Here is a 13,897-nt window from a genome sequence, read left to right on the forward strand (position 1 = left end):
GATCAATGACAATTGGATGGACAGTATCTGGCCTAAGTAGCTCACTACGTCGCAAACGGCCACCAACTCTTATGAGCCCAGTAGATTGGTCAATCTCTGGTGCAAGTGAGACTAATCTGCTGTTGGAAGGCAAAGATTTACCACATGTTAATGTATCAAGTTCAACTGGGAAACACATAGATTGGGCTTGTTTCAAGAGTGATATCTCAGCAGCTACGTAGAGTCTTGGGTGGATAAATCTCTTGTCTGATTGGCTTTTTTTAATTGTTTCTGTGCTTCATGTTCCACCAATTGATCAAAACTGTGGTATGATGAGAATTCTTTAATGATGTCGGAGAAATCTACTGTGGTCAGGCTGCAGAAAGTGACTTTCTCCTCTTCATCTGTACTGTCTGTGACCAATTCCTCCGTGTCATTAGACCAGGTACTTGGGTCTTGCCACAAAAAATGTGGTCCTTGTTTCCAGTGACTTGGCACTGAGAGTTGGTGAAGTGTTTTACCATGGGTAATGTCATCTGCAGGATTGTTTTCAGACTTCACATATTGCCATGACTGAGAAGCAGTCAGTTCCTGAATTTCTGCAATCCTTGTGCCCACAAACACTTTATATCTGCATGAATCTGATTGAATCCAAGATAAAACTGTCTTTGAGTCACTCCATAATGTCACCTGTTGAATGTTCAGGGTGAGTTCCTTTTCCAGAAGTCTTGCCAATTGGGCCCCGCTAAGTGCTGCACAGAGTTCTAGCCGAGGAACAGATAACTGCCGCTTTGGTGCCACCCTTGATCTTGCTGTGATAAATGCAACCTCGACTTGGCCTTGAGGACTCTCTGTTCTAAGATACGCCACTGACCCATAAGCATTATTAGAAGCATCGCAGAATATGTGGATGTCTCTTTTGCACACTTTAGAATCCAGTTCTGCACTAGTGTAGCATCGTGGTATAGCAATCTTGTTCAGGTACTGCAATTCTGCTTCCCATTCAAGCCAGGCTTGCAAGAGGTCACTTGGTAGCAATGGGTCATCCCACTCTCGTTTTTTATCCCACAGTCTTTGTATCAGTACTTTGGCTCTAGTTGTGAAGGGAATAATGTAGCCTAGTGGGTCATACTGACTAGCTACGACCTGATAGATATACCTCATTGTTGGAACTTGTGGTTCCTTCAGACGAGCTTTGTAACCAAGTGTGTCTGCTTTGCAGAGCCAATGTAGACCCAAGGTGGATACAGAAACATCCCATTGCTTTTCAGTAAGCCAAAGCTCATTTCGCTCAGATCTGGATTCTTCAGGAAGGTGTGCAACGACAGAAGGAATGTTGCTAGCCCATTGTCTTAACTCGAACCCACCAGAAACTAAAAGAGCTTGAATCTTATTCACCAGTTCAGTCGCTTTGTCAGTAGAAGTTACACTCTGCAGGAAATTGTCCACATAGAAATGGTTTTCTACAGCCACACGTGTCTCTTCCCCTGGAACAGTGTTCTCTTGGACATGTTTTAGGACGGCAAATGTTGCACAGCAGGGGCTGCATGTAGTCCCAAAAGGCAAAACCTGCCATTCATAGACACTGACTGGTGTATCACGCTGCATGTTTCTCCACAGAAATCTGAGAAGTGGTTTATCCTCTGGGAGCAGACGAATCTGGTGAAACATGCCCTTGATATCACTTGTGATGGCAATTGCATGCTCTCTGAATCGGAGTAACACTCCTAGTAAAGTGGAGGTGAGGGTAGGCCCAGCTAGGAGGTACTCATTGAGGTTATGGCCTTGGTACTGAAAGGAACAGTTGTACACCACTCTGTGCTTTCCATTATGGTGTACCATGTGGTGCGGTATGTACCATGATTCAGGGCTGTGATCAACTGCTTCAGCAGCCAGCTTGACAACATAACCAGATTGATCCAGCCTTTCAATTTCCTGGTTATATGCCTCTGCATGTTCAGGACTTTTGCTGAGACGCCTTTCTAATGCTCTGAGGTTGGGGAGAACAGACTCTTTAGGCGCTTTCAATTCGGGCATGTCCCTTTTTCGCAGAAGTGGTGTAGCATAACGAAACACTCCATTTACATTTACCCTTACAGTCTTGGTCTCAAGCAGAGTGATGGCCTCCTGATCACAACGTGAGCGTGTCACCACCTTCTCATTGCGATATGGTAGTATGTCAAGCTGCCAGAGTCTCTCAACATGTTGCAACAGCTCTGATGAGGTGGAAGTCACAGATGTGAAAAGGCATTGATGCTCTGGGATTTGGTGCTGGAGTACATTGGCTGGCCCTTGCAGTGTCCAGCCTAATCTGGTCCTTATAGCAGCTGGCCCGCCTGGTGGGCCAAAGTGAACTGGCTCCATGGGGATGATTAAATGGTGATGATCAGAGCCTATAAGCAACAATGGCTGAACCTGAGAAAAGGCATGAAGAGGCAGCCCTTTGAGATGCTGGTATTTCCTTTGCAGAAGGGTAACTGGATGTGAATGCTTGGCCAAGCCGAAATTCTCAGCTGTAAAGGCACCAGTTATCTTGAAACTTTTGCTTGGCTGAAATGCTGGGGACAGAGTGAAAGATACTTTTGCACCTTGTATGACTTGGGTGTCATGTCGAACTGTTCTCAAAGAGAGGGTTTCAGTCTGTCCATTAAGTTTAAGCTGCTGTGCTGCACCATGAAGCAGGATTGTACGTTCAGAGCCATCGTCCAAAATAGCATAAGTCATAATTGAATTCTTGCCATTACGCAACAGCACTTTACAAATTTTCAGAAGGACTTGGCTGCCACCTGCTGGACGATCTAGGTATAGCATCTGACACTCTTGGGATCTTTCATGGTTGTGCTTCATCTCTGTTGATTTGCTGTTGATGTCATGCAAAACAGTTAGATGTTTGCCATTGCAAGTTTTACATGTGGCTTTCAATCTGCACTGGGTTGCCTGATGTTTCCGTCCACACCTCCAACATCTCTTATTTGACTTAATCCAGTTAGTTTTGAGCTCACTGGTTAGCTGTGTGAAGTTATTGCACTGGTTAAGATAGTGGTGATTATTGTCACAGTAATGACAGTACACAATTTTGCCAGGGTTTTGAAATTCTGATGATTTTGCAGCTGGAGGGTCTGCTGACTGATCCACACCATGCAAAATGGCTGTTGTCTGAAAAGTGTGCTTACGCTGTCGCGGAGCTTCTTTGTGCTGACTAATTTGTCCCCTCATTTCACTAGTATTGAGTTTACAGTCAGTGGGCTGCACCTGCAGCTCAAACTCAAGCCAGTGTGAAAAGTCGAGCAGGTTTGGAATTGGGTTTCTGAGGGGGTGAACATACCTCTTGAAGTTAGCCTTGAGATCATGAGGGAGTTTAGACATGAGTCTTGCCACGTGTGAACCACACTGCAATTCAATAGCTCCCTTCTCATCCAGCTGGTCAAGCATACCCACTAATGCTCGAACTCTGAGGGCAAACTTACGAAAGGCCTGAGTGTCACCACTGCGAATATTTGGTCCGTCCATCAAGTCAGCAATTTTCTGCAACGCCAATTGATGCGGCTGTCCATAATGTTCAGTCAGCGATTGCATTGTTTGGGTGTATGGATAACGAGAGTTGCTGTAGGAATCAGCAATTAAAAGGGCCTCTTCAAATTTCAGATGCTCAAGCAGAATTTGATATTTAAACTGTTCAGTAGCATCGTACGGCAACAAATTGTCAAGAGATATTTTGAGTCTAGCAAACTGTCGTGGGTCTTCCACTGTGAAATCTGGTATTGAAGGGCTCGGACCTCTGTAAATGCTCTCTCTGGTGGGAGGAGAATGAGTGCGCGGAACGAAGTCTCTAGGATGATAATGTTGTCTTGGGTGGTAATCAATTTGTTCTCTGAATCTGAAGTCAGCTGCAGGGGAAGGATCACGTATTTGTGGCTTTGGTGGGATATGTCTTTGGTCATGTGCATAGCTTGTGCTTTGTGCAGCGTGTACACTCATCTTGTGCTGAGATTGCAATGTACATGGATTTGGTGAATTTGGTTGATATCGCACATGCCTGTTCTTTGATGTGGGCTGCAGTTTCATTTCTGAAAGTTCACCTGACAAATTAATTTCACAGTCTCGCTCCTCATCTTCTGACTCTTCCTTTCCATCATCCATAACTGGTTTTCCAGTCTCTTTAGAAATCTGATCACTCATTTGAGCTACTGCTACCTTGCTTAGACGTGGAGTTGGGACAGGAGAAGGTTTCTTTGCTGCCTTTGTCGATGAGTGAGTGCGAGGAAAAGGCACAGGACACTGTGATGAGTCTGTTTCCTCCCTTTCAGAGGTGTGTTGCAGGTCCTCAATGGTTTTATGCAGGCGTCTGTTCTCTTCTCGTAGCTGCCAAATCACTGTTTGAGCATCTTGTGGTTCATACTGATCTCCAGTATCATCAGTAACATCACCGCGGTGAGTAGCATGCCAACTGGTGAAGGGTGTCATCCCGACAGCACCCTCATTTCCTGACTCCCAGCTGTGGCGCTGTGTTTGCCTGGAAGTAGGTGAATATGTATGTTGGAAGCCTCTGTAATCCACCTCATAATCTTCCAAGTGGCGTGGGGGGTGTGATGATCGTTTACTACGGACTTGAGGCTCATACTGTGACTCTGAATGGGCTTTGGACATCTTAACCTGTGGCAATCACCGATCCGGCTCCATGGACCAATGTTAATTAGGTTTATGGACTGTATTGCTTGGTTCTGACTTAGTTGGGATCATCACGGGGCATCGGTAAGAATGCACAAAAGTCCAAAGTCCAATCACAGTTTTAATAGAAGGATCAAGCCATCAACATACTCAGGGTATTGCATGAACATTAAGGTTGTGTGAGTGTGGTTTCTATAATTAAACAGAAATATAAATAATCAGTTTACAGTAATAAATGATATACATTTTACTCAAAATAATAGATGCGTGAGGATACATGACTATAAAATGTAACAATTGACTATAAATAGACACGTGACTATCGTCTTATAACCATATCTCAATCCAGTGTAATCTTCACAATCCACATAAATATGGCTTAATAACATTTGTAAATTGTAGAGACTAAATTAAACATATGGAGAAATATGAGTCGTTATGATTATTCACATATACAGCGTGCATCGGAACACACGTGCAAAGATAATGCACACAGTCTACCGCTAACATTAGCCTCACGGCAATCCAAAAACACTCAACGTCTGAACGTTTCAACCCATAATACAACAAATAGCCATATAACAAGATTAAAGACAGTATGAGTGGAAATTAAACTTACTTTCAAAGTTACGCACACTCATCTATGGCTTGAATACACGCGAGCCCTCCACAGCCTTCAAGCGAAACATAAGTTGCGTCAGACTCTGGGGGCGGGACTAAGTTGCGACTGTCAATCATTCACAACGCACCAATAAGAATTAACCTAGAGCCTTTTCAACAGTCATAGAATGTACTTGAGTGACCTGTTCAGTCTCCAGGCTTAATTCTCATTGCAAATATCTGGTTGAATTTGAAGAAAGCAGTGGCAATGTGAAAACCAAAGATTATCAGTGATCTGAAACCTTTTTCAGTGGGCCAAAACTGTAGTAGGGAGGTGACAGAAGCTTCTAAACACTTACAGACAGTGTTTATTGGAGATTTTAAAGAATAAAAGATTCTGCACAAAGGGGGTTGAATAATTTTGAACATGAATGTTTAGAGCCAATTCGAATTTTATCATGATTCATCAATGTTCCATTCTCAGAATCACTCAAAAGTGTATTAACAAACTTTATCTAATACTTTACTGATGCCTTTGTTAAATTTATTTCATAAAATGTTATCCTCCACAGCAAATTGTCTTGCAAGTCAAGGGGGTTGAATAATTTTGATTGCAACTGTATATTATTTTCATTTATTTTTCATTAAAATGAAGTTGTCTATTTAGTAGTACACAAAACACACACGCTACTTTTAGCCTTGAATCTGGTTGAGAGAAGAGCACTATTATCATTACTTTATGAAAAGAAACAGCCTTATCAGTTTAAAGGTATCCACATAATATCTATGTTAAATCCATGTAATACTGTTTGTTTGTATATATAGGAGCCTATGAAATCAGTTTTTTTCTTTTTCAAATTCCATTTTTTTCTTTTCTCAACTCCTTACTCCATGTCTAATTAATTAAAATCATAACACCTACATTTTCACAACAATTAAAAGTTGAGCAAAAATGATATATTTAGGGCCCTATGAAATGTTTTATTTATTCTACACCATATGTTTTGTTACTTAATTCTGTGTTTTAGCAGGTCTAATTATTTAATTGCATAAAAACTTAATTCAAATTTTTTTCTTAAAATAGCCTTATTTTTTTTTTTTTTCAGAAATTCTGTTGTAAATTGATTTCATAATGTTATCCTCCACAGCAAATTGTCTTGCAAGTCAAGGGAGTTGAATAATTTTGATTGCAACTGTATATTATTTTCATTCATTTTTCATTAAAATGAAGTTGTCTATTTAGTTGTCTAATGAAGTTGTCTTCATTTTCTCATCAAATGAAGGCATAAAACATTCAGTTAATTTTTCTTTTAATTATTGAAAATCAAGCAAACTTAAAATACTTGTCTTCAAGTTAAACTGGACTTTTCTTTTGACGGGTTACCGTAAATACCATTGCAGTTCCTTGTATGTGATGTGACAATAGTTTTACTCAAATCAAATGGTCAAATGCTCATGAAGTGACTCTCAGTGCAGTTCTGGCGATGTTGTTCATATGTTTACGTCCTCATTTATTGAGACTGCAGATGCTGAAATAACAGTGAGCGTCACGCGCACTTATGTGTGTAATAAATGGTCACATATCTGTGCTATTCATTAACACAGACACGCATAACATGCAGGATTCATGTTTAAATAGACTTTTCTGGCTTAATATTTACAGATATTAGTCCATATCACGATTTGATGCAAGTGCAGTGAACTACTTCTGATTAATAAAAAATTGGAAAAATTGTGTGACATTCCACTTATGAGTGGATTCCGCCCACATTTTCTGCATCGCGAAAATCATAGGGCCCTCTATGATGGCCCTCTCTCTCTCTCTCTCTCTCTCTCTCTCTCTCTCTCTCTCTCTCTCTCTCTCTCTCTCTCTCTCTCTCTATATATATATATATATATATATATAATATTATTATTGTTATTATTATTGTTTAATTCATAGGTAATAACCAACAAAATGTATATTATAATTTGACCATTGAACTAGTTGTCCCTGGTTTCCTTAAAGAAGTTTGACCGGAAATTTGGCCATCTTAGTTTACCATCCAACCGGTAATAGTTTAAACCCTTTTTTTTTTTTTTTTTGTCAAGAGACCATTTTCTTTGTAAAAATTTTATATTGAAATATTAATTATATAAATAATATGAATAGTACAGTGTTTACAATTTATCTAGAATTTTTTTCTATAAGAAATTGTACACCACTAACTCATTCTCAGGACGCTGTTTTATGGTATTACAGTACAGTTTTCATTTTCAATCAGCAAAATCTAGGAGAGGTAATAAGAGTAAAAACCACTCAAAATGTGTTATTTAAGTATAACACTATACTTGACACTTGCCATGTATGGTAACCCGTGCTCTGTGTTTAACCCATCCAAGTTCGCACACACACAGCAGTGAGGAGTGAACACACTGTGGACACACATCCAGAGCAGTGGGCAGCTTATATATCCAGTGCCCGGGGAGCAACTGGGGATTCAGTGTCTTGCCCAAGGGCACTTCAGCCATGGGTATTGAGGGTGGAAGAGAGTGCTATTCATTCACTCCACCCCCACCCCCACCCCCACCCCCACAACTCCTGCCAGAAACGAGACTTGAACCTGCAACCTTCAGGTTACAAGTCCCAACTCTGTAACCATTAGGGCACAGCTGCCCCAGATTTTTTGCCCCAGTTATTGTGATTCTTTGCAGCTTGTTATTGCATTATGTATTAAATATTTAAGATGTTATGTAAATACCCTATTGTCATCTGAAAACTCAAAACTCCCTTTTTGTTTGTGTGTGTCTCTTGTAGTAATGTTGTTGAGAAGTGTGTGATTCATTCGTCCCGTGCGGAGAGGGCCCTGCTGATCGATGAAGTCTGCTGTCAGAAAGATGGTCCTCACAGTGCCCTCTACACCATGATGAAGGACCAGTATGCAAATTATGTAGTGCAAAGAATGATTGACATGGCGGAACCTGCCCAGCGCAAGATCATCATGCACAAGGTATAAGTACAGAATGCTGTCACACCAGTAAAATAATTGAAGAAAAGATTAAAAACATAATCATCATAAGCAGTATTTTAAACCCGCTGCTGTCAATTTCAGATTCGGCCCCATATTGCAACTCTCCGTAAATACACATACGGAAAACACATCCTGGCTAAGTTGGAGAAGTACTACATGAAGAGTGGATCAGACCTAGGCCCAATTGGGGGCCCCACCAACGGCCTAATGTAAGGGCCTCAGACCCAAACCACACCCCTTTCCCTCAAAACCATGTCTGTTATGGGCACCTCCACCGTGGAGTTCATACCTTTTAGGGGTTTTAACCAAAAAATGAAAAGAAATAGGATTCGCAGAAGAATGCTGAAACGTCTGACCATTTCCTGGTGCAGTGCCCATTATTACCTCCACCACCCCCACTAGAGAGTGCATGGTCTGTAAGTGGTTTCCTGGGTAAAGCACAACACCTTTTTTCATGATGTAATTGATGTAACTGACTATTTCCTTTTGTTTTCTAATAAATATCTTGTACATTTTTTACTTTGTACATTATATGTAGAAAAAAAAAAGTTTGCTGAAAATTAAAAGTTCTTACAATTTACACCAGCAAGTGACTTTTTAAGGCCAAACTGAGTGATCCTTTTTAATTGTTTTTATATCTATACTACTTAATGGCACATTTAAGAAGTGTGCTACATTTAAGCCCTATTTTAGCCCGATGGTACACATGCCAGAACCAGTAAAAATAATGAACCAGTCAGCTTAATCTTAAAAAAAAAACAAAAAAAAAAAAACTTTTTTTGTAGATGACCATTTCTGTCTGCCATGCTATTGAGTCAGTAGTGTTAAGATATTCTCAACCAATCATAGAGCTTTGCTGCCTTTAAATGGGAGTTGTATCATTCAGAAGTGGTTTGACATGTTTGCAATTGCCTTGCAATTACTTAGAGTAACTGCTCCAATTATTATTTTTCTTTTTATATCTTTTTATTTTAAGTTTAGTTTCACTATACTATATGCCCCACTGACCAAGTCTGTTGCACGCCTTTTGTCTTGGTTCACTATGTTTTGAATAAAGTGTAAGGACACCAGTGCACCTGCCATTTTACACCGCTATGAGTTAGATACCTGGAATTTTTCAATTTTGGGGTGTGTGGGAGGTATTCGAGGCATGCAGGGGGTGGGGGGATTTGGCATGCTGTGACTGGATTTAATGTTTTAATGGAATTATTTTTTTCTTTGTCATCATGTTTGTGGAACATCTGTTGAGTAGTTTTTCTGAACACTGCCCTAGAAATGGTATGGTTGTGTACTGATTATCTCTTTACATTGTAATAGCTTAGGCAAAATGTTTAGCATTTTCATGTACATGTACAAATATTAAATTGTTGCTGTTTTTCGGGTGTGGGAGATGGCGCTTGAGTTTTAGATGATGCTCTCCTGGGCAAAGTGAAGTTGGTAGGCGGCGTTCCTGTCCTTGGTGTCATCCAAGGACGTTTGGCTTTGGAGCAAATAGAACAGAATTGATGTCATGAACGTGAGACACTGCGGGGTAGGATCAAAGGTGTAGATTGAGAATGTGCAAGAGTATACTTTTCAGAGAATGAACGTGGGGCTGCCATCATTTTCTGAATAATTTTTCTGTATGGCTAATATATTAATTGCTTTGCTTCATATGAATAAATGTAGAATACATGTAGTATATGTGGAGTTAAGTGTTAGCTTATTAGTTAAATAGAAGGAAAAAATCTAGTTGTGATGTTGAACAGGCCTTGTTAAATTACGTAGTGATTTGCTTTTATTTTGTCTGTACAGATGTACATTTGTAAACGTTAACGCTGTAAATGGAATGTCTTTTACACTTTTTGGGGAAGAAAAATCAAAAATGTGCATTTTGATGTGTGAATATTCATCACTCCTTTCCCTTTGAATATAATGTATACAGTTTTCTTTGAACAAGTGTTATTTTAAAGAAAAACTTTTTTATGCATCACAATCTCAAGATGGTTTTGTTTTTAATCAGTTCATGGAAATGGTCAGCCTCTTTATGTACCTGGAACAGCGACACCTGTTAACAGTCATTTTGACATGGCAGTTGAATAAAATAACTACAAATTAATGAATTTAAAAAAATTTAAAAAAATAAAAAAAAACCTTGGGGCTGTCTTTGGTTCTACCTGCTACCATGGAAATTTCCCAGGAAAGGACAATAATTATTTTTGTATAAAGGGGTGCTGTATTTTGGAGCAGCCACTAACTTGTAAGCAAAATAATTGTAAGATATTGTCAATTATATAAATATGAACATATGATTTTTGTCACACTGTCAAAGTCATGTACATTTTCAGGTGGCCTTATGTACATTTCCAGATGTTAGATGAGAAAATAACTTTTTTGTTGTTTTTTTTTTTTTTGGAAGCAGAATTGTGACTGTATGATTAAACTGTTCTTCTAACATTTGAATGTGTCTTTAGCTTTTATTCACTCTTAATACATTGCACTCACTGCACACTCATTGACAGCTGAAAGGAATGTTCCTGGTTAAATATTTTTAATTTAAATGCTTGTGGCCTGCTGTCAATTATCTCAAATTAGTTTAATTTGACTTATTAAATATTTAACATACAAAATGTTAAAAATCCTGCAGAAACCCTGATTAAAGCTCAAATTTAAGACCTGCACAAATAAAATGATTACCATATGAGCGATGTTGGGCAATGTCTATAGTACCATATTAAACTGTAAAATGCATAATTCAGACACCAGTTTTCACAAAAACAAAACATTTTATGAAATGCTAAACTTCACATTTCAACCTGAAATGTTCTGTTTGCTGCTTTTTGCACATGTAAAATTAATTCCCAGGAAACAGATGGTCGTATTTTTTAATTCAATTCTAATTTAAAATAATCTTGTCGGTTAATCGTTAATAATCTGTTAATGAGCGTAGATTGTCATTTTAAAAAACCAAAATGAACTTCTAACTTATGAAAACTAGTGAAAAGTTATTGATGATTTCATTTAATTTTTTTCCCCAGAAAAGGCGTTATTTTGCTGCGTTTTTATCCTAAGTCATTGGTCTTTAAATACATACAGTCAGGTTATTGAAATGAAAGTTTTAGTGATTGCTGAAAATATATATTTTTTGACTTGAGAGTTATTAATACATAATTCATGTCATTTGATCATAAAATGTAACATTGCGTCCATAAATTATTTTGTTTAAAAGATCTGACTGAGAAAACATGACTTCACAGTTTCAGCTAACAAATTAAATGACATTTGATAAATGGTATGGTCATATACAAATATGAACATGAAGGTTTTTTTGTTTTGTTTTTTTGAGAAAGAACAGGTAGATCACTGAAAATATCAATCGATATAAGAAAACAAATGAAATAAAAAATGACAGAATGAAATTATCTCACATAACAAATTTTTGTAGGCTGAATTAGTGCTAACATATATCATGTCATTATAGCAGTTTCATCAAGATTATTTGTCTGTTGTATCACTGTGTCAGTCTGAGAGCGCTGTCGTGAATTGTCTTCCAGCCAGTGTAAAGATCTCTTTGAGAGCCCTTTAAGTCCTGAAACTCTCCTCCTGTTGTCATAGTAACTTACTGTAGAGCCTCATTATATATATATATATATATATATATATATATATATATATATATATATATACAGTATTGTTCAAAATAATAGCAGTACAATGTGACTAACCAGAATAATCAAGGTTTTTCGTATATTTTTTTATTGCTACGTGGCAAACAAGTTACCAGTAGGTTCAGTAGATTCTCAGAAAACAAATGAGACCCAGCATTCATGATATGCACGCTCTTAAGGCTGTGCAATTTGGCAATTAGTTGAATTAGTTGAAAGGGGTGTGTTCAAAAAAATAGCAGTGTGGCATTCAATCACTGAGGTCATCAATTTTGTGAAGAAACAGGTGTGAATCAGGTGGCCCCTATTTAAGGATGAAGCCAACACTTGTTGAACATGCATTTGAAAGCTGAGGAAAATGGGTCGTTCAAGACATTGTTCAGAAGAACAGCGTACTTTGATTAAAAAGTTGATTAGAGAGGGGAAAACCTATAAAGAGGTGCAAAAAATGATAGGCTTATCAGCTAAAATGATCTCCAATGCCTTAAAATGGAGAGCAAAACCAGAGAGACGTGGAAGAAAACGGAAGACAACCATCAAAATGGATAGAAGAATAACCAGAATGGCAAAGGCTCAGCAAATGATCACCTCCAGGATGATCAAAGACAGTCTGGAGTTACCTGTAAGTACTGTGACAGTTAGAAGATGTCTGTGTGAAGCTAATCTATTTTCAAGAATCCCCCGCAAAGTCCCTCTGTTAAAAAAAAGGCATGTGCAGAAGAGGTTACAATTTGCCAAAGAACACATCAACTGGCCTAAAGAGAAATGGAGGAACATTTTGTGGACTGATGAGAGTAAAATTGTTCTTTTTGGGTCCAAGGGCCACAGGCAGTTTGTGAGACTACCCCCAAACTCTGAATTCAAGCCACAGTACACAGTGAAGACAGTGAAGCATGGAGGTGCAAGCATCATGATATGGGCATGTTTCTCCTACTATGGTGTTGGGCCTATTTATCGCACACCAGGGATCATGGATCAGTTTGCATATGTTAAAATACTTGAAGAGGTCATGTTGCCCTATGCTGAAGAGGACATGCCCTTGAAATGGTTGTTTCAACAAGACAATGACCCAAAACACACTAGTAAACGGGCAAAGTCTTGGTTCCAAACCAACAAAATTAATGTTATGGAGTGGCCAGCCCAATCTCCAGACCTTAATCCAATTGAGAACTTGTGGGGTGATATCAAAAATGCTGTTTCTGAAGCAAAACCAAGAAATGTGAATGAATTGTGGAATGTTGTTAAAGAATCATGGAGTGGAATAACAGCTGAGAGGTGCCACAAGTTGGTTGACTCCATGCCACACAGATGTCAAGCAGTTTTAAAAAACTGTGGTCATACAACTAAATATTAGTTTAGTGATTCACAGGATTGCTTAATCCCAGAAAAAAAAAAGTTTGTACAAAATAGTTTTGAGTTTGTACAGTCAAAGGTAGACACTGCTATTTTTTTGAACACACCCCTTTCAACTAATTGCCCAATTGCACAGCCTTAAGAGCGTGCATATCATGAATGCTGGGTCTTGTTTGTTTTCTGACAATCTACTGAACCTACTGGTAACTTGTTTGCCACGTAGCAATAAAAAATATACTAAAAACCTTGATTATTCTGGTTAGTCACATTGTACTGCTATTATTTTGAACAATACTGTATATATACATGAATTAGATTTTTGGACATCATTCATTTTCAAATTATATGTCTTCAAATGTGTTAAAGAGCCAGTAAGATGAAAATTCTAAGCTTCCTATCACTGTTTATAAGTCCTGTACATTAGGTTTAAATCCATCCAAGGTTAAAAAACATTGTCATTTTGTCAAAATATCATTTTAAAATTACCTCAATTCTCAAAGATCCCCAAACGGTTCGTGCAAAGCTGTTCAAAAGATTCAGTTTCCTTAAACCCCACCTTTCGGTTGCATACTGTGTTCTGATTGGTCAACTGACATAGTTTTGATTGGTTGTTCTGCACACAACTTCACGGTAAACCATGCG

General features: G+C 38.5%; 1 protein-coding gene and 1 long non-coding RNA gene across 6 annotated transcripts in view; one reads left to right on the forward strand and one right to left on the reverse strand.

Annotated features, from left to right (window-relative positions):
* Window positions 1-10,696, forward strand: part of LOC127938353 (pumilio homolog 2) — a 167,821-nt gene extending 157,125 nt beyond the window's left edge. For all 5 annotated transcript variants that reach the window (XM_052534927.1, XM_052534930.1, XM_052534929.1 and 2 more), the window contains 2 exons: window positions 8,045-8,237; window positions 8,340-10,696. In XM_052534927.1, coding sequence (XP_052390887.1) covers window positions 8,045-8,237; window positions 8,340-8,471 — 325 coding nt within the window. In that variant the 3' untranslated portion in view covers window positions 8,472-10,696. The remainder of the gene's footprint in view (window positions 1-8,044; window positions 8,238-8,339) is intronic.
* Window positions 1-13,274, reverse strand: part of LOC127938360 (uncharacterized) — a 172,068-nt gene extending 158,794 nt beyond the window's left edge. Inside the window, exon 1 of the long non-coding RNA XR_008148690.1 lies at window positions 12,491-13,274. This is a non-coding gene — a long non-coding RNA (uncharacterized LOC127938360). The remainder of the gene's footprint in view (window positions 1-12,490) is intronic.
* Between the last annotated feature and the right edge of the window lie 623 nt (window positions 13,275-13,897).

Source organism: Carassius gibelio, chromosome A20 (assembly GCF_023724105.1).
Source record: "Carassius gibelio isolate Cgi1373 ecotype wild population from Czech Republic chromosome A20, carGib1.2-hapl.c, whole genome shotgun sequence".
NCBI lineage: Eukaryota > Metazoa > Chordata > Actinopteri > Cypriniformes > Cyprinidae > Carassius > Carassius gibelio.